Source organism: Serinus canaria, chromosome 3 (genome assembly GCF_022539315.1).
Source record: "Serinus canaria isolate serCan28SL12 chromosome 3, serCan2020, whole genome shotgun sequence".
NCBI classification, from domain to species: domain Eukaryota; kingdom Metazoa; phylum Chordata; class Aves; order Passeriformes; family Fringillidae; genus Serinus; species Serinus canaria.
In genome coordinates, this window is record NC_066316.1 from 21178547 (window position 1) to 21206442 (window position 27896).

General features: G+C 38.4%; 1 protein-coding gene across 1 annotated transcript in view; it reads right to left on the minus strand.

The window, feature by feature from the left end:
* The window catches only part of KCNK2 (potassium two pore domain channel subfamily K member 2), a 76873-nt gene that overhangs the window by 13553 nt on the left and 35424 nt on the right, over nucleotides 1-27896 (minus strand). The window contains exons 4-6 of the mRNA XM_050973058.1: nucleotides 13901-14061; nucleotides 11308-11494; nucleotides 2882-3021 (exon numbers count right to left, since the gene is read on the minus strand). Coding sequence (XP_050829015.1) covers nucleotides 2882-3021; nucleotides 11308-11494; nucleotides 13901-14061 — 488 coding nt within the window. The remainder of the gene's footprint in view (nucleotides 1-2881; nucleotides 3022-11307; nucleotides 11495-13900; nucleotides 14062-27896) is intronic.

Below are 27896 nucleotides of genomic sequence, written 5' to 3' on the forward strand. Positions count from 1 at the left end.
AAACTCCTTCAGCATCTTCCCTCAGATTTTCCCAGGAAGATGGCAAGAATGGGCTAAGCAGTTTTTATCAAATGGAATCTGTAGAAAAGTGAATATTACTAAAATGCTTATAGCCAATCTTATAACAAAATGCAACATATTTATATTACTTCCTACAAAGTATCATCAGGATAGAAGATGGAATACTTTTTTATATTTTCTAACTACCACACAACTTAAGGTATGTCATAATTCAATTCTCAGACTGGTCTCTGCCGTTGTTAAAACCATTGAATTTTAAACTGCTGAAGCATTTTATTCCTGCTATGAATTCTCACACATGCCTGGGCAATGGCTTAAGAAGTAGGGAGGGAGAATTTCTGACCATCAGAGATATGATTAATTGAACAAATGGCACCAATTATGTTATGTCTGTCTTTAATCTAACCCAACACACATGAGACTTCTATACTGCAGAATTCCCAATACCTGCTTCAGCCAAGAGAACTCTGATATAGCTGAAGAATGAGGCTTTCCTTGCTGTAGACAAAATTAATATGCTTGTTTAGGCTATAAAGGTGAGAAAGAATGAAAAGATGGACTAGGTTACACATTCCCAGTGCCTGAGAAAACTCAGCACTGCATAACCTGGCAGAGTTTTCCCTGACAAAAATAGGAATGCTTTTGATGTGTTAGAGGTTTTCTTGGGATTCTTCAATTTATGTGTCTTTAAATCCTTTCCAGAATTAGTCTATATTGAAATGGCTTCACAAAGAGCTACAAATTTCAAACATTCTTAATATATTATCATCATTATAAGATTGAAACCTCCACTTGTTATATATTCAACTATATGGTTAAGATACTAAGATCGCTGGATAACAGAAAAGAATATGAGAAAACTGAGGTTAAAGATCAGATCAATTCTAGGAAGTAGTGTGAAGAACTAAAATGTGCCAACAGTGTAGGAGAAAACACAGCAAAAACAAGCCTGGAGAATATTTTTGCATAGTCTGAAGTCTTAGTGCCTCAGTCACATCATATTTTTTCCAAAACATCCAGACACAAGGAACCCAGGGAAACTAAAGACAGCTTAGGAAATGCCCCAAGCTGAGAAGAGTTAGACACCAGGAGACTGCCCAGAGGAAACACCACTCTTAGAACCATGGAATATCCTGAGTTCAAAGGGACCCACAAGGATAACTGAAATCCAACTCCTGGTTCTGCACAAAAATTCCAAGGTGTGCCTGAGAGCATTGTCCAAATGCTTTGTGAACTCTGGCAGGCTTGGTGCTGTGACCTCTTCCCTGGGGAGCCTGAGCCAGTGTTCTCCTACTTCTTCCTATTGCAGAAGGGAAAATGGGCAAGACCAGCCTAATTCTGAATTTCAACATAACCAAATACAATCATGCAGGTTACTGGCATTTGAGGTGATGCACTGGATTCCCTGCAGCCAGAGTAAGCCAGGTAAGGCTGGATGTTAAAGTGCTCTTCCAGAAAACAGAAATCCTGTGATCCTGCCAGCTGTTCAACCTGCAAATGAGAACACTCAGCTGATCCCTGCTGCTCCCTATCTGTGGAGGGCACTAGTAAAGCTCATTGTGGAAGGGAAGTCATAAATACCCTTTCAAATTTACAGCAAGCAGCAAAAGATGGCACTCTTGAACTGAAACTGTTTGAATAAATATTGTGCTCTGCATCAGGGCTAAGTGGTTATGAATTGCCTGCTAAAAGTGCACTTAGAGCAGACCTGTCACAGTGCTGTCTCTAACCATGAGCACAACGAGGGCAAGAGAAAAGGGCTTCCCCTTCCCCCACGTTCCTTACAAAGTCAGCTTAATCCTGCCCAGGATCCCAGCTCCCACCCTCCTGCTCAGAAGGTGCAGGCACCCCGAGGGACTGCAGCCAGTGAAAGCAAGCAGGGGGAAGCCACCCTTCAGAGCAAAGGCTTGGGAACTCCAGGATTGCCAGGAATACATCCAGGCATTGATGCCATGCCCTGCAGCTAGGAAAACTATTCAAAACAATGTAAGTAGCAGGCCACTGCACAGTAGCCAACATATTCCTTCCATCAAAAACAAATTAGTGTTTTTATGTTTGAGTAGCATAAATCAACTGAAGCGTGCAAGAGAACTCAAGCTAAATTAGAGGGAAATAATATGTTACTTCAAACAAAATTAATTTCTCAGACTTCCAGTAAAACCTGAACCATGCAAGCTACAATTGAAGGAAATTTTATTTACACTCAAACATTTTCAAAACCAGGACATTTTTTTAAAGTACAAAAGGTAAAACGTTGTATCATTAGGATTATAAACACAAGTGAAAACAAGAGAAAACAAGTGAAATTTACAAAGGAAAACTTATTTCAATTGAAAGCAACATACTTGACTACAAATATTGAATAATTATGTGGAAGATATTATGATAAAATACGCCCAGGGATAGTTAAACAATTCATTCCAATACCTTGCATGATATTAAAAAATTATTTTCTTACCACTATAGAGCATGGTATCTCAAATATAACCACCTAAGTACTTTCTTTACATACCTGCATCACTTACAGAAACAAAACAGAATTATTTTTACCTGAAAAATTAAGGCATTCTACTACCTAGAACAGTAGTTTAGGATTTTTTTCCACATAAATCAAGTGCAACTATTCACATACACCTTAATAATACATTTAGTCTCATTTTCTATGCAGACATATGAAAATTAACATTATGTTTAAATTGACTGCTACCTAGTTTCCTGCAGTTTGAGCTGCAGCATTACAGTTCATACACAAACAGTTTTGACCTATGCACCCTAAGAGCAAAAGCAGCCATAAGCTCAGCTGGCTTCTAGTCAAAGTTTTTAAAAAGGAATATTTCTTCCCTTTTCAAAATATTCTTACCTCTTCCTTTGTCTTTTTTGATATGACCCTTAGCCAGTCTCCAATCATGCTGAGGACAGCTGCAAAGTAAGCCAGCCCAACAAGGATCCAGAACCACACCACTGGCTTGTAAAAATCTAGGTATTCAATATCTGATCCCCCTGAAAAACAATAGAGTAAAAATTAATTCACACTTAAAGCTATAGAGGCAAAGATGTTTTTTAAATCAATTTTCCAAGAAAAAAAAAGTTTGGTATACCTTCTGTATTTTTACCCATGCAAAATATTTAATAGGATTTGGACAAATTATATAAATTAGTTCATTCTTTACAGTACAATCTGGAGTTTGCAAATTTTAGAGAAAGATTGTTAACAAGTCATAATAACTATTGAATGAACACAAACTGATTCAACTTCTGATACACTATCATTTAAGATAGAGGCCACTGAAGACAGCTTGAATGAAATGACTTGCCACCTGCTCCAAAAAATGATGCTGTGCCAGAGTTTAAAGTATTGTTCCAAAGAATGCAATGTGTTCATATCCTGAGAAATCTGTTTATGCAAGAACTTTAAAACACCTCAGTGCTTTATTAAAACCTTCAGCCTCAGTAAAGAAAGAGTAGCACCTGCATTAACAAGTGTCCCTGGTGGGTACTCAAACATTATCTTCTCCATTCTGCAGAAGGAAACCACAGTGCAGGGACTTGATTGAACTCATCATACCACCCCTCCAAAAAAAAAAAAAAGGTGGATAAAAGAAGTGTGCTGAAGGCAAGTTTTTCGAGTCCCACTGCCATAAGCACTAGTCACTTCTTTTCAGTGTTAAAGTATAAAAAGTATAAATTTCAGAGGTGTCTGTAATGGAGCTTTCAGGTATAATACAGCTATAAGGAACAGATGTCTTATTTCCACACAAAAATAAGTTATGTTCATCCAGAGCTCTTGACAACACCAAATTACTCACATTTCACATCTTGCCATGCAATAAAACAGAAGCCATAAACTTGTAATTCAGCTGTGTTACAACAAATGAAACCAGACTTATGAAACCAGACTTCTGGTTTGGACTGCTGCAAGAAGTTTGATGTGTGTATCTGCCCATAATTGAAGAGACTCTGCAGTAAAACCTTCTCAGGCACATTAAAGTAGCCTCTGCAGGTACACAGTACTTTGTTTTATGGATCTGCATCCTATACTGAAGTGAATCAAAGGAAAATTGTCCCCAAAATATCAAGCACCTTGTCAAGGTACTGAGATTGACTCTCATAGAGAATAATGTTTTTATTTAGCTTTATTATGACTGAGATTACATGCAAATAACAAAGAATTTTACTGATGGCTAGCTTTGTATGGAACCCCTCCCAGAGAGAAATTTTATTTTCATGTCAATTACAACTTTTCATAAAAAAAAAATTTAAAAAGCATTGAGCTGCAATGGTTTGCTCAGCTATCCAAGAGATGAATCCACATTGTGAAAGCAGATATCCTTTGTTGCCTTTGTAGTCCTGAGCAGAGGTAGAAGACAGGGCTCTGCTTAGAACAGAAGACACCCAGCCAAAGGGGCTGAGTTTGTCACAGCACAAGGCAAACAAAACACCAAATCATTTGTTATCAACATCCATCTCATGTCAATCTAGTAAAACAGTATTTTAGGGATGAATCACCCCAAATTCATTGCAACTCAAAAAAATGGTTGATTACCACAATGTCATTGCCATAGTAATGGGCCACTCTTGGTGGCTCATCCTCTTCTCCAGCTGTTCATACCATGCACAAGAAAATATCATAGAAAACACCCCTAGGGTTGGCTTTTAATTTTTGGCATATTATTTTTACAAACTGAAACTGGGACCTAACTCTGCCAGTCTACAGGAAGCACTTCCTACACAGTTTATAATTATTTTATTTACAGCAAAGTTCATCACTGGGGCAAGAGTTAGGACATATTCATGTTCAGCCAAGTTTTCTGTGCTGTCTGGCCAGGAGATGGCTCCATCTAGCCATGCCCAAAGAAGCTCAGCTCTCCTGAAGCTGAAGGGACAACAGGCACCCAAGGAAATACTCTAGGATAAGGCTTTGAAGCCAGAACCTTTATTGGCTGTTGAGCTTCTGAATTTCAAGGACTCCTCGGATGATTTTGCAATTTAATCAAATCTTAAGGGAGAGAGAGACGTACCTGAGGATGTTTGTCCTGACATAACTGTCTCTTGTGATGCTCAAACTGCCACAATGAAGTTACCTGGGAATGTCATTAAACAGGATTTCATAGAGAAATGTGATCACAACTCAACTGTACTGAATTTAAACTACAGGAATTCATTATCTACCAAATTCACTTAAATGGATATAAATGCATTTGGGTATGAGTATGCATAGCTAAATGCACTTTTACTGGAGTATATGAGGTAATCTAATGATTTTAGGGGCAACATGGTAAAAAGCATATCAGTATGCTACACTATCATGTTTCTTTTGCACAGCAAAGTGGTTCATGCAGCCCTCTAGGAAGCAAAATGCTGAGAAGGCAGAAGATGAACTTTGTTGCTTGTTTGGCAAACACAGTTTTGTGGGCTGAGGGACAAAGCTTTTCCCAGCTTTCTTTAGCCTCCACCCAAAATGGGTTGAAACCACAATGAAGAAGCAATCTAGCAGTCTCACTGCCATCATCTGTTACCAAGAGCAGACACAGTTTACTGCCAAGGTGTTTTCTGGTAAAGATTTGATCTAAAGTTGCTTGAAGACTATGACAAAAACAGGTTTCCCATCCATCAGCATCACAGGCTACTGTATTGCTGCTGCCACCATTCTCACATCTGCCAAATGCCAAACAAATTTGAATTGGGATTTTCAACACTTTGGAAAACATAAATTGTTCTATGGCCCAAACATATTCCTTACTAAGGTCAAGAACTCTGTTTCAGTGAAGAAAGGCTGTAGTGAATAGCTCAGGCATGCTTTAGGACAGATTCTGGTTCTCAGGTAAGAGATCAGGGTTTCAAGTATATATTTTTTACTTATTTATTTTTGTAAAACAAGCCCTTTGAAAGTAAATAATTGTCTTCCTTTTTGCCACACATTTTTCCCATTCTTTCTACAGTAACTGGCTCAAAATAGAAACATGTAATTATTTCTATAAAGTTGGTTGGCTTTGCATTTTTACTTCAAAATTAGAAGGAGAGAATAGAAATGCTGTCAATATTGAGTATCTTAGTTCCATACCAGCAAAAATTTCTGGGTTATTCAAAAGTTGGCACTGCAAACAAGGAAATGTCTATAATTTTTCATCAGCAGTAAAAATTACTCTAGATATAGAAAAATTGTATAATCCAGTTTTCATTGCAGAATAACAAGTAGCTGTCCACCATCCCTGCTGTGACAAACCTGGCAAACATGTTTAATCCAGAAATGCAATTTGTCCCACTCCAAAGACACATGGAGGTTCATGGAGCTTGAAAGGAATTACCTCTGAGGGCTGCAAGAAAAGGGGGGGACAGAGTAAGACTAGCTCCTGTGGCAACATGGAAATGCAGAAGGCTGGGGCCAAGGCAGCATTGCACTGCCAGAGATGGAATGTAAGAAGCCAGAGAAGCCACTTGATGCCACTCAGTGGAAAATGGAGAGCTACTTCAGAGAACAAAGCACAGACCTAAAACACTCCTCACACGCTGTCCTGCACAGACATCAGGCAAGTCAGAGCTGCATCTTCAGCTGAAAGCCCAGCTCACAGCAGAGAGCCCCTGTCACAGACACTGAGCCCCAGGGGGCAAAGAGCTCCTCCAAATGCCAAAAGGGACTCAGAGTCTCGGGAAGAGCACAGAGCTCTCCTCCAGGATGCTGGACACACCCCTGGCTCAGCATGACAGCAATTTCTCTCTGCTGGTGCGTGGCATCACACAGGGCCAGCAGATCAACTGGGCTGCTGTGACCACCGGGTCAAGTGCCCCATTGTGGTGACATTAAATGAGACTAAAATATCTCATTTCTCTACAAACTGGGTCTCAGGCCAAGCAACACAGTGCAGAGCCAGGTATGGGTATCACAGTGGCAATACAGCAGAGTTGATTACAGAATGAAACAGTGAACAAGCAGTAAGTTAAAAATCAGGGTTTAAACATGGAAAATAAACCAAGAAAAAAAAAAAAACCAAAAAAAAACCAAACAAAAAAACTCCCACTAAAGCAACAAGAGTTAGAATACATTTTTAAAGTAACATTTTCAGAATTCTGTGATCTGTTTCACCAAACCAGTTGAGACAATCTTATATCATCATTATGCTCCACTGTGAAACAGACTACTGATATGTTATTTATATTTTTGCCTTCTACTTAATTTAGTCAAGTTTTGGACATGTCACCTAATTTGGATTTGAAACCTGTTAGATTAATGCCATTAGAAATATTTGAATATACTTTCCAAACTGCACTGCATGTGAACAATATATTGCCAATTATACAGATAGATTCATGTGCCACAGTGCAAACCTTAGCAGCCAGAAATATATTTCATTGTACTGAAATCATCACACATTCAACATGAGAAGATTTCTCTTTCACAAGATAATACTTTAATACTTTTGGTTGGGTTTTCTTCTGTCATGTGAAAGTCAATGTTTTCTCTTGAAAACCAGAAAAGGGATGTTTGACTATATCCTGATATTCATAAGGCAGTGCAGGCTGTAGCACAGTTTTTCTTCTTTTTTTGCAAAAAAAGCTACAATAATTTTTCTTCAAATAAAAAAAATATTTCTCTCCCTCCAAAAAAATGAAACCATTCTAAAAACTTGAAAAATCAAGTAATTTTATAAGACAGAGAAGCAGTCAATTTGTTTGGAATACTTTTAATATATTTTCTGGAACATGAATTGCAAGGGCTTTTCATCTTTTCCTTCCTTGCATGCACCAGGAGTGATCAGTCTATTATGTTTTCCTTAAGGCTTTTCTTGCTGAAGTTTCCACAGGCTCCAAATAACACCTCAGACTCTGACTAACAAAGGCAACCTTTCCTCTTTCTGGTTTCTGTGAATAGAGCACATGGTCTGCAGGACAAAAAAGAAAGTTCCAAAAAAAATCCTGGAGAACTGAAAGAATTTCTAATATGACAGCCTGTACTACAGCCAATGATACCATTACATTCCTGGATCCCATGTTCAGCTGTTGGTTCCCTTTTGGTACAGCTGCTGAGTAACACTCTGTTCTTTACCTCCTGAAAGTTCTTCAGGGCTTTTTTACAGCTCTTGCTTGCAGTGGCACCAGAAAGCAGAACGTTTCATGTCAGTGAAAAATGATGGGTATTTTGCAAATTCTTCCCCACACACCAACACAAATGTAAACACAATCATGGGATAATCTGGGGCTTGGAAAATCATGAGTTTTTTCTCTGAGATGGCAGTTCCCAGAAAAAAACATTTCAAAGTTTTCAAATATATAGGAATTCGAGGAGTTTGAGAGAACTTTATGGGCCAAACCTGACACACATATATGGATTATCACATGGGCCTCCAGAGAGCTAAAAAGAATTATCAATTTGACTTTTATTGCAAGAAGTACAGTCTGATATAATTGCAAATCAGACCATCACTGCCCACCATTATGGTCTAAGTTTGACTATAATGCTAAGTGGAAGAAGGTAATTTTCACTGTAAGTGTTGCTTAAGGAAAAAAAGTCAGAAAAACAAACAAATAAATTAATGCCAGTGTGAGGAGTTTTTCAGAATGTGCTGCATCTAGGCACCAAACAGACTGAAACATCATTCTGTCTGCTGGTCTTTGCCTCACCATGGCAAACCAGAACCAAGACCAGCACGCTCTAGAACCACAGTACTCTAATCATGACCACCTCTTTTACAGATTTATACAGAATTACAGGTCTTAACTCTTCATGTTCCTCTCTTTTTTGTGATACCCAGTTTTCCTAAACTTCAAGGAGAGTTATCCAGACAAAGCCTACCACAAAAATATCAGTGGCCCTTACTGTCCACTCTGTAGTTATGACTTACTTAAAAGAGAAACAAACAAACCAAAAAATCATGAAGAAAAGGCACTAATTTGTTGGGGTGCAAAAAATTCTGCATACTTCCTCAAAATTAATAAGGAAGCTTAGCTCTTAGGACAAATTCTATCAGCTCTGTTGAGAATTGCAATGTCAGTTTCCTTCAAATAATTTTTTACTTATATACACACCAATGACTGAAGACTTCCACTATGCAAAGCTCAATCAATTAATACCTGACCTATTTTTCAAAAATTTTATTTAACTGGCCAATTATGTACTGCAAAGAAAACAAATTTTTGAAAAATCCTTCAAGTCCCCGGCCAAGACCAGAGTATTTTAGTTCACCTAAAGATATTATTGACTTCATCCCTGTCAGAATATATTCCCATGGGAATGTTAACCTCCCAGCTGTGATGGAGACAGCCATTTAACCCTGTTCTTTAGAGCATTGGCTTTGCAAGCACAAATCCCATTGCCCCTTTAAGTCAATAACACATTGCAGCTCAAACACAAGTCTTATGCACTTTGCTCCAAGAAACTAGACAACATTTCAGATGCATTCAAATAATGGACTTACAGTAGGATTGGAAATTAAATAAAGAACATCATTCAGGTGAACCATAAAAGACCATCAGCTATAGAACAATGTAATTCAAGGACATTCTGTAGAAAGAGAAAGTGTTTCCTGGTAGAATTAAAAAGCAGACAATGTAGGGAAAAAATTATGCTATCAAATGGTCTGAAAATAGAAAAGTCTATGGAAATTTATAATGGGAGTAATGATGAATGTACTCAGTGTTCTAGTTAGAGCCAAGTGGGCCATTTCACATAATGCTTTACAGTAAATATAACCAGGCCTTTATACACTATCATTTTTATTCCCTGTCATACACATACCCTTCAGGAATGAAAGTCTAAAACACCCCAGATTCTTGACTTAGAAACAGCTTAAATTTTTTATTTCATGCTAGTTGTTATCTGACCAGAATCACAAATTCTGAAGACAAAATGGAAAATAAGAAAACGAACAGGTTAAAAAAAATGGAAAGGCAGAAGTCAAGACAAATACAAAGACATTTGGAAACATCACAAATAACTATGTAAAAGTCAAAAGAAATCTGATTTGCTATTTTACAGTTCAGTTCTATAATTTACAAGAATCTTTGGCAAGTTTGCAAGCAGTCTAAAAATGAAGGCTGCCTGAGTAGCTTAGTATCTTCAACAACAACTAATTTTACCCCCATTTTTCCCACATCATTTATAAATATGTCAAGCAGTTCCAAAACTTTAGTGGTCCTTTTTGGACCTCACCAACCTGAAAAACCTCTGCCTGTGACAAGCCCCTTTTCTGCCATCAAGGCAAGACTTTAGGCAGATCTACAAGAGGAGTTACCCAACCTGAGAACCCCAGCTTGGCACGCCTGGACTCACACAACAGCCACGGGCACAGACAAGGCTCAGGAGGAGCCCTGAGAGGCTCTACTGAAAACAATTCTCTCCAGCAGAGTCTCTCACTGAGAGCAGACCAGCAGAAAAGGCCTTGTGAGCCACCTCTGCCTTGCACAGAGTTCAGAGGTGGGAGAGAGGCATTTCATGAGAGAAATGATGGTTCTGTATCAGCAGAAGGCCAAGGAAAAAGAGTCTCAGGTTTGGAGCACGAGGCTCTGCGTTCCTCATCCTCACCTCTACCCATCACTGACTTGGATCCATGTGCTTCCTCAGCACAAACAGCAAATGCTTACACAAATCTGAGAGGTGAACTAACACCTCTGACGTATTTTCAAGAAAAAAGTTGACACAGAGAACTGGCCCAGACTTTTTTTTAGCTCAGTATATCAAAGTAATTTACAGATAATTCAGCTTAATGGAACCATAAGAATTGGACATGTTATCTATGGCTTGTGCTAAAACTTCTCCTGACATTACAAAAAACACATGGGCAAATGTGTACTGGCAGAGTCACAGAGGAGGATGCAGCAGATCCGATAGAATACAGACATTTCAATGGCAGAAAAAGAGCTCTGGAATATTTTGAAAGTAATGGATGCACACAAAACTTCTATCACTTCACAGGGTGAGGCATTTCAAACAAGTCCAGCTGAAAAATGTATTCAGAATAAAATGTTCTATTAGTGCTTGCACTTTGTAACCTGTAAGAAAAATAAATCAAAACCCTTACCTAAATGATACTCTACTTAATTTTTAATAATACAGGGAGAGAAAAAAAACTTGGCAGAGGAATGCACCATAAATTTCACAGTCCCACCTCCCATCTCTACACTGCCACATCAACCAAAATGAGGACAGGCCCCACCACATGAATGATGAAGGATTAATCTAGGAGAGGGGTACCTCAAGAGAGACACATCTGTCCAAAAGCTAAGAAAAAAAAATGCAGAATAAATATCATTGTGCAAAACATTATAAGACAGAGTTATGAAAAAAAATCTTACCTGCAACATAGTCACCAAATCCAATGGTGGTTAAAGTGATAACCACAAAGTAAATTGCATCTAATGTGTTCCAGCCTTCTATGTGCTTGAAGATCACTGCAGGAAGGGCAACAAACAGCACGCAGCCAAACAGAATGAATATTATTGTTGAAATGATGCGAATCTTTGTCTGACTCACATTCCATTTCTGGAAAGGAAAGGGGAAAGAGAAGAAACCCATTGATAACAAAACTGCAGCCATGCACATCAGCACCCATCACCCCCCAGTGTGCACTACACAGCCCTAGAGGACACTGCATTATAATTCTCCAACCAGCAGGAAAACTCAAGCAGGATTTTATTCTGAAAGGGGTTTCAAAGCAAGCATGACTATCCTGGGAAACATTTGCCAGCAGTAAATGCAGAGCAGGGCGGGACTCTTCACAGGGGAGCAGGATATGCAGCATTCAGTAACACCAGCAGCTGGTGGTATAAAAGTTTTGAGGGCTGTCTAGATATTCGAGTGAGTTACAAGTAGTGCATGCACCTGCAATGTCTCTTATTTTGTACATCCACAAATAATCAACTAAATAAGGTGAATTTTAATCATACAGTTCTCTGCAATCAAATAATCAGCTAAACCATATCCTACAAAGCAGAGCTGGAAAGGATGTAAGAGAGCCAAACCTGTCCAAGGACAAAATAAACCTGCCTAGGCCACTGCAAATACATTGCTGGCCAGGCAACCTGTGATCATACTCTTGTAATCTGATAATTTTCCTGATGCTTAACCTACATTTCAACTCCTTCTGTTTAAGTGTACTGTTTATGATCTTATCCAAGACAAATACAGAAATTGTTAATTTTCTCTTTCCAGCAAATTTTCATATGTGTTCTCTTTCAGTTAGGTTTTCTTTAAACCAAATTTATTTATTTCCTTTTCTTCCCCTTCCTATTTTTTTTGCAATCCCTTGGCACCAACAAACTAGCCCATGTTTCACTAAGTGTTGTACTCAAAAGTAGACATGAAAAAATAGCACAAAACTGAATGGAATGAGCCTTTCTTATGCTTTGCCTATTTTTCATGGCAGTATGACATTAACCCATGTTAGCATGGTAACTTCTAGAGTCCACAGAGCATTTCCACAAAATTACACCTAGACAGCTGTTTCCTGACATGCAGCTGCATATTTTATTATTCCTTCATATATTACTTTGAATTTGTCCTGCTTAAATTTAATCCTGTCTAGTCAGACTTCTTTTCAAAAATTGAGATCATTTTGATCCTCCAAGTTTTAGTTGTCTCCCCAGCTTGAGACCATCTGCAGATTTAATGAACCACGTCATTTAGCTGTTGTGTATGCTATTAACATTTTTTTAAACTGCACTACAGCTAGAACAGACCCCTGCAAAATTCCATTTTGCATGCCCAGACAATTTGACATTTTTCATCCATCCAATGCATGTCAGTTCAACCTAAAAAGAAGGGATTAAACTTCCACAGAAATCGACTGAAAATGAAATCATGCTGTTCACAATGGATGTTTTCTTGTTTTTAAGTTTCAGTGGGAACTGTGTTTACAGTCAGCATGACCAAGGTCGAGCTTTTGTAACCCAAAACAGAGTAATAGATTGTGTTATGGCAACACAAGCTATTACACCTGCTCTGACCCATCAGCATCTCTCAGCTCTTTAGCCAAGCTAATAAACAGAATTAGAGAGTGTTCCAGACTGCAACATCTAGATCAATGTTTTCACTCAGATATTGTCATAAGAGGGAATGATACTGCTTTTTATCTTGGGGCATTCTTTTTGTAGGGATACACTCAAAATAAAAAAATGGAAAATCATTATCTGTACAAGCAAAAGAGAGGCACAAATTGATCTCAGAACTTCTATACCTTTCTGGAAAAAAAAAATCAGCTATGAAGAACCAGAAATTATAATATGTTCTTATGGAATGTTCTTGCCTTTTTCAGACAAATCTCAGTGGGAATCTATGCTGTTCACCAGTACCTTGTCTGGACTCAAACTGATGTTTCAAAGCTGAAAATGCATGCCTTCTCTTGAAAAGCTTTCAAGCTTGTGTTTGCCTATTACATAAGACTACTTAGCACAGGCCCAGTTTGCTTTGCACCAAAAACAAAGCCATGTCAGACCTTTTCCATACAGAAAAGGTGCCCTGCATGCAAGGGTAGGGCTTGGTGTGGAAAACCAGTCCTAACTCTTGCAGTGCTGATGCAAACAGCTTAAAAAATGGTTACTAAGCATCCATTGCTTCAAAAATCTCAGTGAATACATTTCTTATCACAGTCTAGCTAAAAACCTTGAAGGGCAAGCATCACAGCAAGCCTACGAGTAACAAGGACAGAGCAAAACCAAAATTCTTTGGGTCTTATTCCTCCTCCCAACCATAACAATGGCAGGGAATATGTCTTCACCCAATTCTCAGAGGTGTTCATTAGCGAGTTCAGACTGTGCCAAGTCCTTCCTACTTTTTCCTGTTCATCTGATTGCAACAATGAGCTATACCCTGGTTTTCAGGCTTTTCATTTCACTTGTGAGAGTCAGAACAAGCAGCAAAAGAACAAAATGAGGCAGTCAGCATACTCACAACAAAGGTATCTTCTACTTTGGCAATTCCTTTTCCAAAGATTGTCCCTAGTTGATCTCCAACACCAGCCAACAGAAAACCAAACAGAGGAATTCCCAATAAGGCATAGATGATACAGAATATCTTTCCACCTTGTGTGCGTGGGGAGATGTTTCCAAAGCCTAAATTACAAACAACTTGAGATGTTTAATAGGTTACACATAATACATTGTAAGTTTTAAAAGAACTGTGGGAACAGAACAGTTAAAAACAGGCTAACCAGGTTAACCATATAACACAGCAAACATTGTGAGAAATTAGGTGAAAATGTAGGTTGTAAAATCCTCTCTGAGCTACTCTCTTACCATCTGCTACATGCAGTTAATAGCAATTGATTGATCTATGCCTGAGACTGCCAGTGTTTGTCACTGGGCATTTAACAGGCTGCAGCACCAGTAAATTACACAGGTGCAAACACAACACAGCACCTGTAGGCAGCACAATTTTCCTTTACAAGGGCCAAGTTTCAAAGTGAAGCAGCTTTAAAAAAGCCCAAACCACTTGGATGAGCAAAACAGGGATTTCTACCGTAAATGGGATTGCCTAGATTCTTCATTATTAAAGGCTTTGGTTCCTTCAAAGTTAGAGATACAGCTCATGGCTCTGTCCTTGTGAAAGGGGAAATCATTTTGTCTTCACAGGCTTTTGTAAAAGAGCACCCCAAATTCCTCTGATGGGGGGATTGCTGCTGGTCCACTCGGACCAGAGAAAGTGAAACACAGAGAGCTCAGGGCCCAGCACCTGTGGAATGCCCTCAGTACATCTCCCAGGATCAGTATTTAATGATTTTGGACAAGGTCACACAGGCAGAACCCTACAAAAAAGTTTCACAAGCTTAAGCCCTGATTTTTAATTTAAATGTTTTTCTCCTCCAAAGGATCAGTCGAGTTTTGAGGGAGCAGCAGCAGTAACACTCCAGATTTCCTGACATTATTTCACTTTTTAGCAGAACAACATGCCCTTCAAAGGAGGCAAAAGGGAAAACTTGTCATAAAAAGACTTATCTTTAGAAATTAAGACAAAATCTTCTTTTAACATTACCTTCTTCCTAGAAAAATAACTTGCAAATAAAAAGCAAAGTGGTTTGGCATGTAGTTGAGACATTTGTCTTAGTGTCCTAAATTTTTCATAAGAAAAATACCACAGGTACAAAAATCTCTCAAAGAAAATCTATTTTTCTGGAAACAATCTGAAAAATTTTATTTTTAAAGTAGCTTAACATTTTTTCACTACCTGACAAAAATTCCTAGAATATAAAACACATTTAATGAATGTCTTAACTATTTATCAGCATTTGTAATTAAAGATTCTGAGCATGAAGGTTTAAAATGTAGATTTTCTTTATGAAATTTATTATCTTAATTTCTGGTTCTGCTCTCATGTAGGTAAGCTACACCAAAGCTCTGTTGCTAAAACTACTTTTTCCTCCCAGAACACACAAGACAAAACTGTCCCTCACTTAACTTGGAATGGAATGCTCAGAGAAGCTGTGGATGCCCCATCCCTGGAAGTGTTCAAGGCCAGGCTGGATGGAGCTCTGAGGAATGTGATCTAGTGTAAGGCGTCCCTGCCCATGGCAGGGAAGTAAGAACTAGATGATCTTTAAGATCCCTTCCAATCCAGGCCACTTTATGATTCATTACCATAAAATTAAATGCCAATGAGAATATATTTTACTCCTAGATAATTCTCTCTGAAATGAGTTTTCAGATTGCACTTCTGTAAACAACAAATGCAATATTGATAGAATTCAGTCACAGAAAAGAAAGTTCATATTTAAATTTTCCCTAAATCTTGCCTCATAAATCTTATAAAAAAAAAAAAAAAAGAAAAAAAAAGGGAACAAAATCACAGGAAATACCAATTACAGGTTGCAGAGTCCTACAATCTTGCAAATGTTCCCTGAACTAATATGTGAAAGAAAGCCTGACTCAGAAAACTGGGAAAAAGTCACAGCAACTTTAGACCAACCCAATGTGCTTCCTTAAACCAGAGTCAGGGTTAAAATTATAATTCAGGAAATTTCAGCTCCACTGAGTTCACTCTGTCCCTTCGTGCACCAAGGAGCAAAGTTTTAAAATAAAATTAGCTCATCACCAATCAAATAGGGACAAACAGATCCAAGCTACTCTGTTTTCATAAACATGCCTGTTTATGCATCAACAGAAGCTTGAATTGTTCCAGGTTATAATTCCTGGGAGGTCTTAATGCAATTCAGAATCAGGGGTCTGGATACACCAGATTTAGAAAACTCATGCTAGGGGATTTGGCAGTCACGTTTTATTTACTTCTCTACAAAAGCAATGTCTTGCAGTGGTGACAAAACACCAGCCCAGTGGAGCACATGCCAAGCAGGCAGTTTTGCTTGGCTGGCCCCATAAAACAAGCAGGCACTCTGAGAGCATCCCAGAGCTCTTCCAGAGGCTGTTGCTCTGCTGCACGCTTCTCATCTGCTGCTAATTGGTACGCGGACACCGCGTCCACATCCAGCTCTGGGTGTTCTCCCCAAATCAGGTTTATATCTTCTTTAAAGGAAGGATGGTAGCTCACTTTTATGCTCAAATTCTTGTTTTTTATCCTAAAAACTGCCAAATGCTTTCCTTCCACAAACACAGAAAAGGTATTGTGTGATAACTGTATGATTAAATCCCACATTACTGGATAAAACAGCACTCCACCAGGTAGCAGTTCCTTTCTGTCCAGATGCTCACTGAGCATAACACAAACCATGGCTAGGGCACATACTTTAGTGACCTGATCTACCAAGGGGTTTCCATCACACATTAATCACATTTCCTACTGTGTCATGTTTTATAACAGTCTGCTGCTGTACACCACAGCCTACTTTGAGAGTTACACAAGTTGTCCTTAAATCCTACTCTCAGCTTCTCCAGTGAAAACCTAATCCATTATTTATACAACGGCAGAGAAAACGTATTTATATTTCATATGGTTGATGTAATTCCCAAGAGGTTTGTGTCAGAAAAGTAGTATTTCTTTCTTTAAATAATTATAATAAAGACAAAAAAAAAGAATTCTGTTGCTAGGTAAAAACCAAGGAAACCTTAATTTTGGCCCTGTGCTGGTGGAAAAGAACATGGTCACAGGAATTCTGCTGCACATCCCTGTGTACCACAGAGCTCCTGCATGTGGAGGGCAGGAATGTCTGGCCCCAGTAGCAGTGCAGTAGCTCCCTGGCATATTTTCACTTCAGAGTTCCCCTTTCCACTCAAGAGGCAGCATAAAGTCTGGCTAGGACTGCCTTGCTCACAGACAAACCTTGGGGAATCAGCCACATGGCCTGCTGGCTCTTCCCTGCCTCGGAGCTCCTTGCTTGGATGGGATGGGGACAGGATGTGCCCACTGCAACTGCACAGGCAGCCTCAGTGCCTTGCTTATCCTTCACATCTTCAGTCCTGTGCAGCTCATCCCTTCCCCTCTTTCTAAGGGGGAAATTCCTAGAACTGGTCCATTCCCCACTTCAACCCAATATACTTGGGTTTGATTGTGGAAATTGCTTCATTTAAACTTCTACATTCATCAGACTGCTTCTCTCAAAGCTTTTAATCAGTGCTATCTGCCATGAGCAGTGCAGAGTACAAAATTTAACTTGCTAAATGGGATCTGTTTCATCCAAAATACTGTCAGCATCCTTTTCACACTGTCCTTCCCCAATGCATCTCCACACTTCACTTCCATAACCAGGAGGATTATTTCCTCCTAATTTCACCAAATCCTTTTCATGTTCTGCTAAATTCTCAGTATGCTTTTAATGAACAAAGGACTTGTCTCTGACAAGCAGCTGTGGACAAGAAATGCATTTTACAAGGAGCTTCCAGTAACCCTAGAGTGAATTCTGATTCTTTGATTCTGTGTGAATTAAGAATAAAATCCCATTGTAAGTAGATTGTAACTAATTGCTCCACTCAAAAAAAGTAACATATTCCAGGGTTTCAGCTCCAAACTCCCAGGAGTCTCTGAGATTCAAATCAGGATCAAAGGAAATCTGTATCCCTTTGGTCAGCTATAGAGGTGGAAGCAGGGGTATGCAAAATGAAAAGGATTTAAAAAAAATAAAAACAAAAAAACCCAAACAAAGAAATATTTTATAGGATTCTTTACTTTCATATAGTCTTTTTTGACATATTTCTGGGAGAATGAAAGCATCTGTAACTTTCCCATGAGAAGCAGACTCGCTGTGAAGCAGATATAAGTAACTTTAATAACTATATATCACTGCTTTTGAGCAAAACAATGTTTGAAGTTTCAAATTCTAGTTGAGTCTACTCTCATGACAAACAATAGATTATATTGCAAATATGAAAAATCTTGAAATGCTATAAATTCTCATACAATTGACATGATACTTTTGTAGGTGGCAAGCATCCCTGTATTCAAACCTTCATAAAAAGGAAGACTGAAAACTAATTTAATTTTTTTCCAATTTTAAAACTAATTAAAATTAATTTGAATTTTTTTTCTAATTAAACCTTTTTTTTTTTCTGCTATAACTAGAGAGAGCAATTCCTTTGCTTTCTAGTTAACCAATACCTTCAGAAAACTCTTGTGGATACACATTTTCAAAATGGAGTTAGAAATACAGAGATTCCAAATATGCATGTTTTTTACATAAAATTCCTAGACAAAGCAGGGCACTTACTGAAACTCTAGCTGCAATTATTTCTCATGTGATAGATTCTGGGTGCTTTTGAGAATTCTAAGACTAGATTTTACTTGCTAAATTGACTGGAAGAAAGTGCTACCACCTATGATTCATTTATTTCAAGTACCTCAGGTGGGATTGAAAGTTCTGGGGAAGTTCTGAAACATCTTCTTTCTATACAAGGAAATGTAAATTCAAGTACAAGCAAATGTTTTCTCCATGTTTATGACAAACCTCAGATTAAACAAGGCATCATTCACGAGCTATCAAAAATAAATAAAGTTTAAATTAATGCTGTATATTTTAAGGTATGAGAAACTACTCTCAGCAGTAAGTTTGCATATGCAGCCCATTGGTGGAAGGGCTCAATACTGAGGATAAATGATTTGGTGAACAGGCACACTCTGAATTACACAAAAGTGGGTTACAGAAAGTTGATACTGAGATTTCACAGAGTCAGAGAAAAGGGAGAGCTCCTGGCTGCTGACTGCCAGGAGGCTGGAGCCACAGGAAGCAGCTGCCATGGCCTTGGCCTCAGCCACCAAACTGTGTGTGCCACTGCCAGTGGTGTTTCCATGGTTCACACGCACCCTGACCACGCCGCTCAGTCACAGCGACTGCCCTTCTCAAAGGGCACACGGGGCTTTGGACACTGAATGTCAAACTGATTTTAAGAGACAAAAGATGCTTTCTCCAGGCCCTGAGGAGCTATCTGGTAAAATCTTTATAAAAGGCACCTCACTGAATTTCTAGAAGATAAAATGCTTTCTTTCTTCCCTTTGGATCTGCACTGGGGCTCAGGAGATTGGCATTAAATACACCCCCACCCAACAGTGCCAAAGTAGAGATATGCACTTAATCAGATGAATAAAATAATCTTTTTAGCATAAATAATGGTCTAGACATGATGATTAAACAAAAAGGCAATGTTTGTACCCATACTGACTATGGGGAAATCCCTGCATACACTGCAGAAATAGCAAAACTTCCATGTTTGTGCTCATTGTTTGAAAAACAATCCCCATTTTTACACTGATCTCTTTTCCTTTCCTTCTCTTAACTCTTTCCTACACCTCCAGTTTGACATGCTTTTGTATGCCTGTGCAATATATTTGCATATTTATAAACACATGTTCCATGAGGTTTTATGGCTTTGGATAGTACAACTATAAGGGCTTTTCCAGTTCTCCATGTTACTTTCCTCCCAACATCACCAAGTAGGTAGAATATTCCTATTTCCCTTTTTATAGGTAGGTAAGTGAAGCACAGAAGGAAGGAAAGTCCAAAATTCTCTGTATCATTTAGGTCCATAACTGACACCAAATCAATGGTTGAGCACTATGCATTACAGTGACCTTTAATTACTGAAAGTCTGTCATCTGAAGCCCTCAAAGACCCCCAGGCTTGCTCAAGCTAGAGATACACAGAGATGGGTGTTGCCCATAGCTAGAAACTCTGGACTCCCCTCCTGTCAGGGCCAACACATGTGCATGCACACACGTCCCTGAACATAGAGCAGGAGAATTTGAAGGTTGAACAAGTACAAGGATTACTTTAAAATCTAAACCCCAAATGAATTGAATACAAATTCTTTTGCTTTGAAAGTACATTTCTGTGCTATATATACACATGAATTCTTTCACCCATGCACATACTATGTGTCACAGCCCCTGCTCACAAGCTGCTGCCTGTGGAATCCCACCATGAGTAGACAGTGCTCCTCCTTCAAGTTAATTCATCATTGCATCCACAGAAAATAATTTAACTTTCCAATTTAAGAAATTCCTGCAAGAATCCTCCTGATGGAAGAGCCCTGTGCAATAACACAGATGAAGATCTCTCTGTTTTAGACCATGGTCTGCTAAGAAACCAAAACTCTTTGCTTTACAGAAGTTTGGTGTAATTTCTTCATAGAATTGTTAAGGGAGGGAAAGACCTTTGAAGACTGAGTCCAACCATTAAGCTAACACCACCAAGCCCATCATTAAACCATGTCCCTAGGTGCCACTTCCACACATCATTTATATGCCTCCAGGGCTGGTGACTCAACCACTTCACTCACCCACTCCAGCTTCCAGAAGCCAATTCTCACAGTTTTGTCAGGGATTTGGGAACCACATTAGCACAAATTGCTGCTGTTTATTGAGTGTTTGGTATTCTCTGGATCCCCAACTACAAGATCCTGATTTTTAGCACTGGCCCAAAATTCTGTGTCACAAAACTGCAAATAGATTATTTAGAGGGTTTTGATGTTCTGTCTCAAAAATAAAATACATTAAAAATACTGATTTTTAATCTGTCTGAAAAAAAGACATTACCAATACTTCTCTTATAACTAGGAATAATAACAGGAAAGCCTAGACTGACATTAATAAAGTGTGCAATATTCAAGAACTGACAAGACAGAGGTTGATCTCCTTTCAGTGGTTTCTTTTCATCTGTGTTCTGTGGGAGCACTAATCAAATCAATAAAACTTCTTGTAAAAGAACAGGCTATAAATATTCATAGAAAGTAAGTTTCCTTCAAGTCAAAGTGCTGTACTGGAGAGGTGAAGGAGTATTCCAAGCAAGGTCTCTGTATGGATATGGCAGTATTCAATAGCTCACAATGAGTTGCTAAGGCAATTTCTAAAGGAACTGGGTAATGATTATTAAAATATTCTTAGAAGCTTAAACATCAACTCAGATGGCTCTGCCTCCCAGCACAGATTCTGCATTTCATTCAGCTGTCACTTTGCCCAGTAAAGAGTATCTACATCTCATCAGTAGTAGAACTTCCGTGCTTTCTTCAATTATTTCCTTTTTGTTGCTGTTGTTGTTATTGTTTGCATTAATTTTACCTCTAATTCTGATTCTAACAAAATTGAATCAGCTCCAAAAACCAGAAATTCCCACTTGCTTATTTCCTCTGAGATTGCTTCATGGGAACAAGATGCCAGGCTAACACAGCTAGCAAAAACATGATGCACTTTAAAGTGAAAAGTTGATATTCCATCATTTTGTGAAACTTTTACTAGCCACATATTCTTATCAAGTGTGAACACATATCAAATACGACAAAGCAACATTCATTCTGCAAAAAACTTCATTACTGATGTGTGATAAAATACATTGTTCCTGTTGATCCACAGAAAAACAAAAATGGTGAATTTTACATGTAGTGACAAAAACAACCTGGTGCTGCAACTTTAATGGAAATCTGAAATAACTTTTTTCTAGTGTTTGATGGCTTTCTTACAATCCTTTTGTTTCCTAGAAACAAGTTGGCATTTTTGTTTACAAGAAAATCAATTCTCAGTGAGTGCTGGGTAAAACAGGCTCTTGCTGGCCTCTCCATCCTAGGGGCAAGGCAATCCAAATGCTGCCCTGCAGAACAGAAAACTACCCTGCCTGGACATGTTTCTACCTTCTCTAGAAAAAAATAAAATGTGGTAGAAGCACTCAGAAATTAAGCTATGCCAGACTTAAAGCAACAAACTGTAAAAACACCTTGGTGCCAGTGAAGTCACAGATTTCAAACAAGAACTGCAGATCCCATAACCCTGCACTCAGCAGACTGGGATCAGACCATGACAAGCTGATACAAGTGGTCAAAATGACTGCAGGTACCCTGACCTGCTAGGTAAGCTACAATCCTCTCTCTGGTTTTAAACCATTCACACACCCTGTCTCACTTCAAAAGGCCTTTCCCCAGGTCAGTGTTCAAAAATGCATGCTTATTTTGCCTCATCAGTTTTTCTTCCTGTATCTATCCTTCCTTGTAAGCCACACATATACAGCCCATGTATCCAGGGAAAACCTGGCAAAAACAGCAGTCCAGGGGAGATGGGCAGCAATGATAGAAATACCTATAGAGGCATCTATACCAGGATAGAAAAATTCCTCATTTGCACATATTTAATACAGATTTGCTAAATATTTATAAGACAAATAATAGGAAAGAGAAAGAGAAAATATATACACACACATTATTTTGTGCATAATGTCAAATAGCTGAATATTTTATTTTACTAGCAAAAATGCTTCTCTCCACAGTCCTACCAACATATTATAAAACAAACAAAAAAAAAAGGTTAAGGTTAAAAAAGAAGAAATACTACCAAGTTTCTAAAATAAAAGGCTCTGAAGGTTTTTGTTCATATTATTATTTTCTTTAAAAAGAAAATTAATATTTTGCCAGTGAGGTTCACCAGGCGCATGAAGGTGTGAGCCTCTTCTTCCTTGTTATTCTCTTTTTTCTCCTCCAATAATCTTTGGAATTAAAACTAATACAGAATCTTACAAAAAGAAAAAAAAAAATGAACTTCCACTGAATTTTCCCTTTGACTTCCAAGTAGTTATGTGGTACATGCCTGATTCAGCAAAGCAAGTGACATGTTTAACTTTAAAAATGTTTAAATTTATCTCTCTTGAGGTTAAATAACTGAGCATGAGCATACACTTTCTTTTAGTATATACATCTGCAAAGATGAACAACACATAGTTTGTCAAAGGAAACTCTTAGCAAATTTTCAACTGATTTTTCAACACTGCCATGAGAGAAATCACACTGTCACCAGCTCTTTAATTTCACAGAATTCCACACCATGTAACAAAAGATTTTTGATAAAATGTCATTAACCAAGCAATTCAAGAAAGAGCAATTACAAGACTGCAGAAATATTCTGAGGAACAAGTATTAATTTCTGCTTCCAGAGCTTTCAGTTTTTAGTGACTTTAAACGATGCAGGTGTGTGGGATTTTCCTCTGCAGTGAGAGTGCTCCAAAAGGCAGTGGAGGATGAGCCCTCTGTGCCTCACCAGCACCCTAGCAATGCCTCTTCCACTGAGACAAGGGTCTTGCCCTGCCTCTGCCATGCCTCCATCCAAGACACTCAGTGAGCTGCCACCCTAGACATTCTCACTGATTCTTTGGCAAAGAGAGCACTCTAAAGACAGGGATCTACAGAAAAGAAGTTTCTTATAAAAGTTTATGATTCTAAACAGAGGTTTCTAGCAGAGAAGTAATTGAATGTAAAATTTTCTCTGTGCATGTTGTAAAGCCATTTAAATTATTATTGTCAGGAGGTGCAAAATAAATTCCAAATGTTTTTTGCTTTTAGTACACTGAAGTATTTTGTTTATATTCCCTGCTTGCTTTTGAAAAAAGCCAGGATGATTTACAGTAGATTAACAGGAATTTCAGCACACAGCAAAATTGTGAGCAATTATTACCTTCACACCTTTTTTTTAAGTATATAGGCTGTGATTTTTGTTTTACAAAGCAAGTGGAATCTTTCAGAAGTCTCTAATCACCTCACCGGCACATATGGAAGTAGTTCAAATGGGGATAGAATGCTTCATGAGACAGAGAAGAAGGCTTTCAGCTAAAGATCTTATATTTATAAAATCTTCTATTCCAGTTTATAAGGGAAAGAAACACTAAAACAATAATATATAAAAGTTGTCTGTAAAGATTAAAAAAAAGTTTACACGTAAAGATACTTCCCAAGCATTATTCTAACCTTCTTTTCCTACCCTCCAAAGCCCTCAGCTGGAATATAAATAGCTAAGTGTGGACTGAGCCATCTGCCTCTACAAACACAGCTTGGGGCTTCTTTGGACTATGGGATATGCATTCACCCTGCTCTAGACCTGTGGGGAACATGGTCTCAGACCAATCACACCAACCTAGAGCAAAACAAAAAAAAAAAAAAAAAAAAGAAATATGAAGCAAAGGGAAAATCAAACGGAAAACAAGTTGAGCATCTGACTTCAAATCACCAGCTCACATATTTATTGTTTCTCACCCTCATGGCTGTGAGGCACAAGGTACAACCTTTCTCTTCCCTGGTCTTCCCAAAAACCCCCAGGTGTTCCCCCAAGCCCAGCTTTAGATCCCAGTGGAGACTCTCAGCCTTCTGTGCTATTTAAATCTGAAGTCCTTGAGGGCATTTTGTGCAGAGTCTGAGAGCAAATGATGACCCAGGGAAAATCCCAGAAGCTAATGAAGTCCTGGATTGCATTACCACTGCCAAACAGTAAAATGAAGGCAGAAAAGGAGAAGGAATGGCCTTTGAGGAGTACATATTGATGCTGTTCAACATAAAAGTTTTAAGTTTAATGGATGAAGGTTTGATCTAGCTCCTACTTTGAATAAATAGTTCTGCCAATTTTAAATCACAAAAGCCTCCATTTACTTTTTTCTGTCTCTCCTTAAGTGTCAGTACATGTTCTGAAAGCCACAGCTCCCTTTTCATCAAAAGCACAATATCTCTTTGAACTGAAAAACAAGTTAAGCATTTTCCTGAATATAAAATAATATTGTTTCTCTTCCCCTAAAACACGAAAGTACATATGGAGATATGGACAGCACAGCAATCATTCCAGCTAAGGACAATACATCTTAATGACTTTTAATTAGAATTGTCCCTGCACTGAGAAGACACATTAATTAAAGCATACCCTATGCTCTTTTTCAGCCTTTTAAGGTGGATTTAAAAAAGGAGGTAAGAACAGTAATATTTATATATATTCCGATAAGAAGAGCATTAGTAGCATTTTCAGCAGATAGCATAGATTGATGTTAATTTTTCTATTGTTATTATCACACTCTGAAATGTGTTCAGAAAATAACATCTGCCAATTAGACCCACTGAAGGTCACTACTATTCTACTACTACCAGAATAAGCAAATAGCAGATCAGGCTCATCCTTAATTATAGGGGAAGCTTCATCAACATTGTAGCTGCTTTGAATTCCATAAAGGGTCAGTTTGGGAAAGAAAATGCATAGAATTTAAAATTCCCCACTATATATTTCAGGGGAAAAAAAAATCTGTATAGAGAAAGAAAGCTGCTCTCATTTTCTTTAAATGCCTTTGTATTTTCACTTAGAAGCTATTTGCCAGAACAAAAAAATTTAGATGTTGTCATCTCCCTCCAAAGATTCACATCTTTTTAGGAGTATGTGATCTTGCAAATCAAACCAACATAAGCAAGAATGTCTATCCAAAGAGTTTCTAAGAAGTCAAATGCTGCAAATTAGTTTCTTCTCTTTTTTTTTGGCAAATAGCAACAGCTGATTTTGCAGAAGCCTGCTTAACAACTGCAAACAGAGAAAACAGTGCAATATATACTTCCCCAATATGACTTGGTTTATACTCAGCTAGAACAAGGAAGTTAGAGTTACTAGCTAGTGTCCAAATATGAGAACAAAACAGTCTCCTATTTTAAATGTGACTCCTAAGCGGAATTAGCATGGAAAGATATTGCTCAAAACATTTTGCAACTCCAGCTGCTTTTGCTTATGGGATCTCATTTTCCTCAAGCAGCCAGAATGGAACCTAACTGGTGTAACTGGGAAAACAGTTACTGTTTTAAAAACATCCCACCCAATGCCTACATTAATTGGTTTATGCTGCAATCGGCTGATTCTACTGGAGACTATTCATCAAGAGAATTCCATAATCCTCAGATTATGAGAATAATTTCCCAGCAAGGAATGAAGATATGAAGCCTAAAAATGCTTAGCCCACTTTAACCAGGACTTTTTTGGGGGGACCAGAAGTATTCATGAGAGCATTTTGTGTCAGTTAGTTAGGTATATCTTGCAGCTTAATCAGTCCACACGAAAACGGGGGGCAGGGGGGGAGTGTTTGTTGCCATTTTGCTTTTTCAGGATGGCTCTGTGACTCTTGGCAGGAAAAGAGCCATCAAATGAATTATTTATGTTTACACACCAACAGATGGAAGCTAAATGACCAAGCAATATGTGCTGGCAGCCCAGAAAGCCAACCATATCCTGGGCTGCATCAAAAGAAGTGTGACCAGCACACTGAGAGTGATCTCCCCCTCTACTCTGCTCTGGTGAGACCTCACCTGAATAGCTGCATCCAGCTCGGGGGTCTCCAAAAGGGGGATGTGAAAGTGCTGGTGCCAGTGTAAGGAGGCCATGATCAGAGGGCTGGAGCACCTCTCCCATGTAAACAGGCTGAGAGAACTGGGATTGTTCAGCCTGGGGAAGAGAAGGCCTGAGGAGACCTTACAGCACCTTTGGTACCCAAAGGGAGCTACAAGAGGGCTGGAGAGGGACATTTTACAAGGGCTTGCAGGAATAGGATAAGGGAGAATGGGTTTAAGCTAACAGAGGGCAGGTTTAGATCGGGTATTAGGAAGATGTTTTTTGCTGTGAGAGTGGTGAGGCACTGGAGCAGGTTGTCCAGAGAAGCTGTGGATACCCCATCCTTGGAAGTGTTCAAGGCCAGGTCGGATGGGGCTTTGAGCAAACCGTGTCTAGTGGAACGTGTTCCTGCCCACGGTGGTGATGTTGGAAAGAATCAGATGATCTTTAAGGTCCTTTCCAACTCAGGCCATTCTATGAGTCTATAAATTATATGTCTATTCATATTCCCAAAGTGGGATTCAGCAGTGTAAATCCTCTGCCTTCTTTCTTTAAGTGATCATGTACAAGTATTACAATATTTCTCATATCATATTTTAAATTTTTCCGCACCAAAATCAAAATATCTTGAGGCTCTGAGCTGGCTACCAAGACATTAATCAAACCCCTACTGCATCCTAGGTATTTAAGTTAAAATAACTTAAGCAACAAATTTTTCTTCCCAAAATAAGGCCTCAAAACTACTGTCCTGTGTTTCTGTGGTCCAACATATGCTAGCCCCAAGCAAAAGGATGAACCCCTAGGACCTAAAGGTTTTCCCATACTGTAGTTTCTAAAATCAATTTGAAGTAGTGTTTTTGTATTCAGAACATAGCAAAAGAAAGAAAACAAAGAGGATAACATCCCACACTGTAAGAATTATAAATGCTTGAATGGCCATAACATTTCTTCCAGAAGGGATGCTGGTAATTTGGGTTCCTTGGTACCTGAAGCCTAGAGCACTAGACACATTAAAATTATAAACAAACAGACTAGAAATAGTTTTTCTAAACAATTCTACTTTAGTTTACACATAGTTCTATGATTTAGAAGGATCAATATAGATAAAGTTTTTGAGCTAAATAAATCCTTAATTAAATACCTACAGATGGAACCTATTCTCAAAAGAAATACTGTTCTCAAATTCATCCTTCAGTAGAATAAAATGGGTGAGGATGCTTTCTATAGGAAGGCACACAAGTAAAACTGAATGATCCAAAGCTGCCTCAAATTGAAATAGCCATTATGAGAACATGTAGACATAGGACTGGCATGCAACCACACTCAGGAAACAGAGAGGACATAAAAAGATTCTACATAATAGTATCATATTCTTTTCATGTCTTCAATTATACTAATGTAGCATCCACGCACA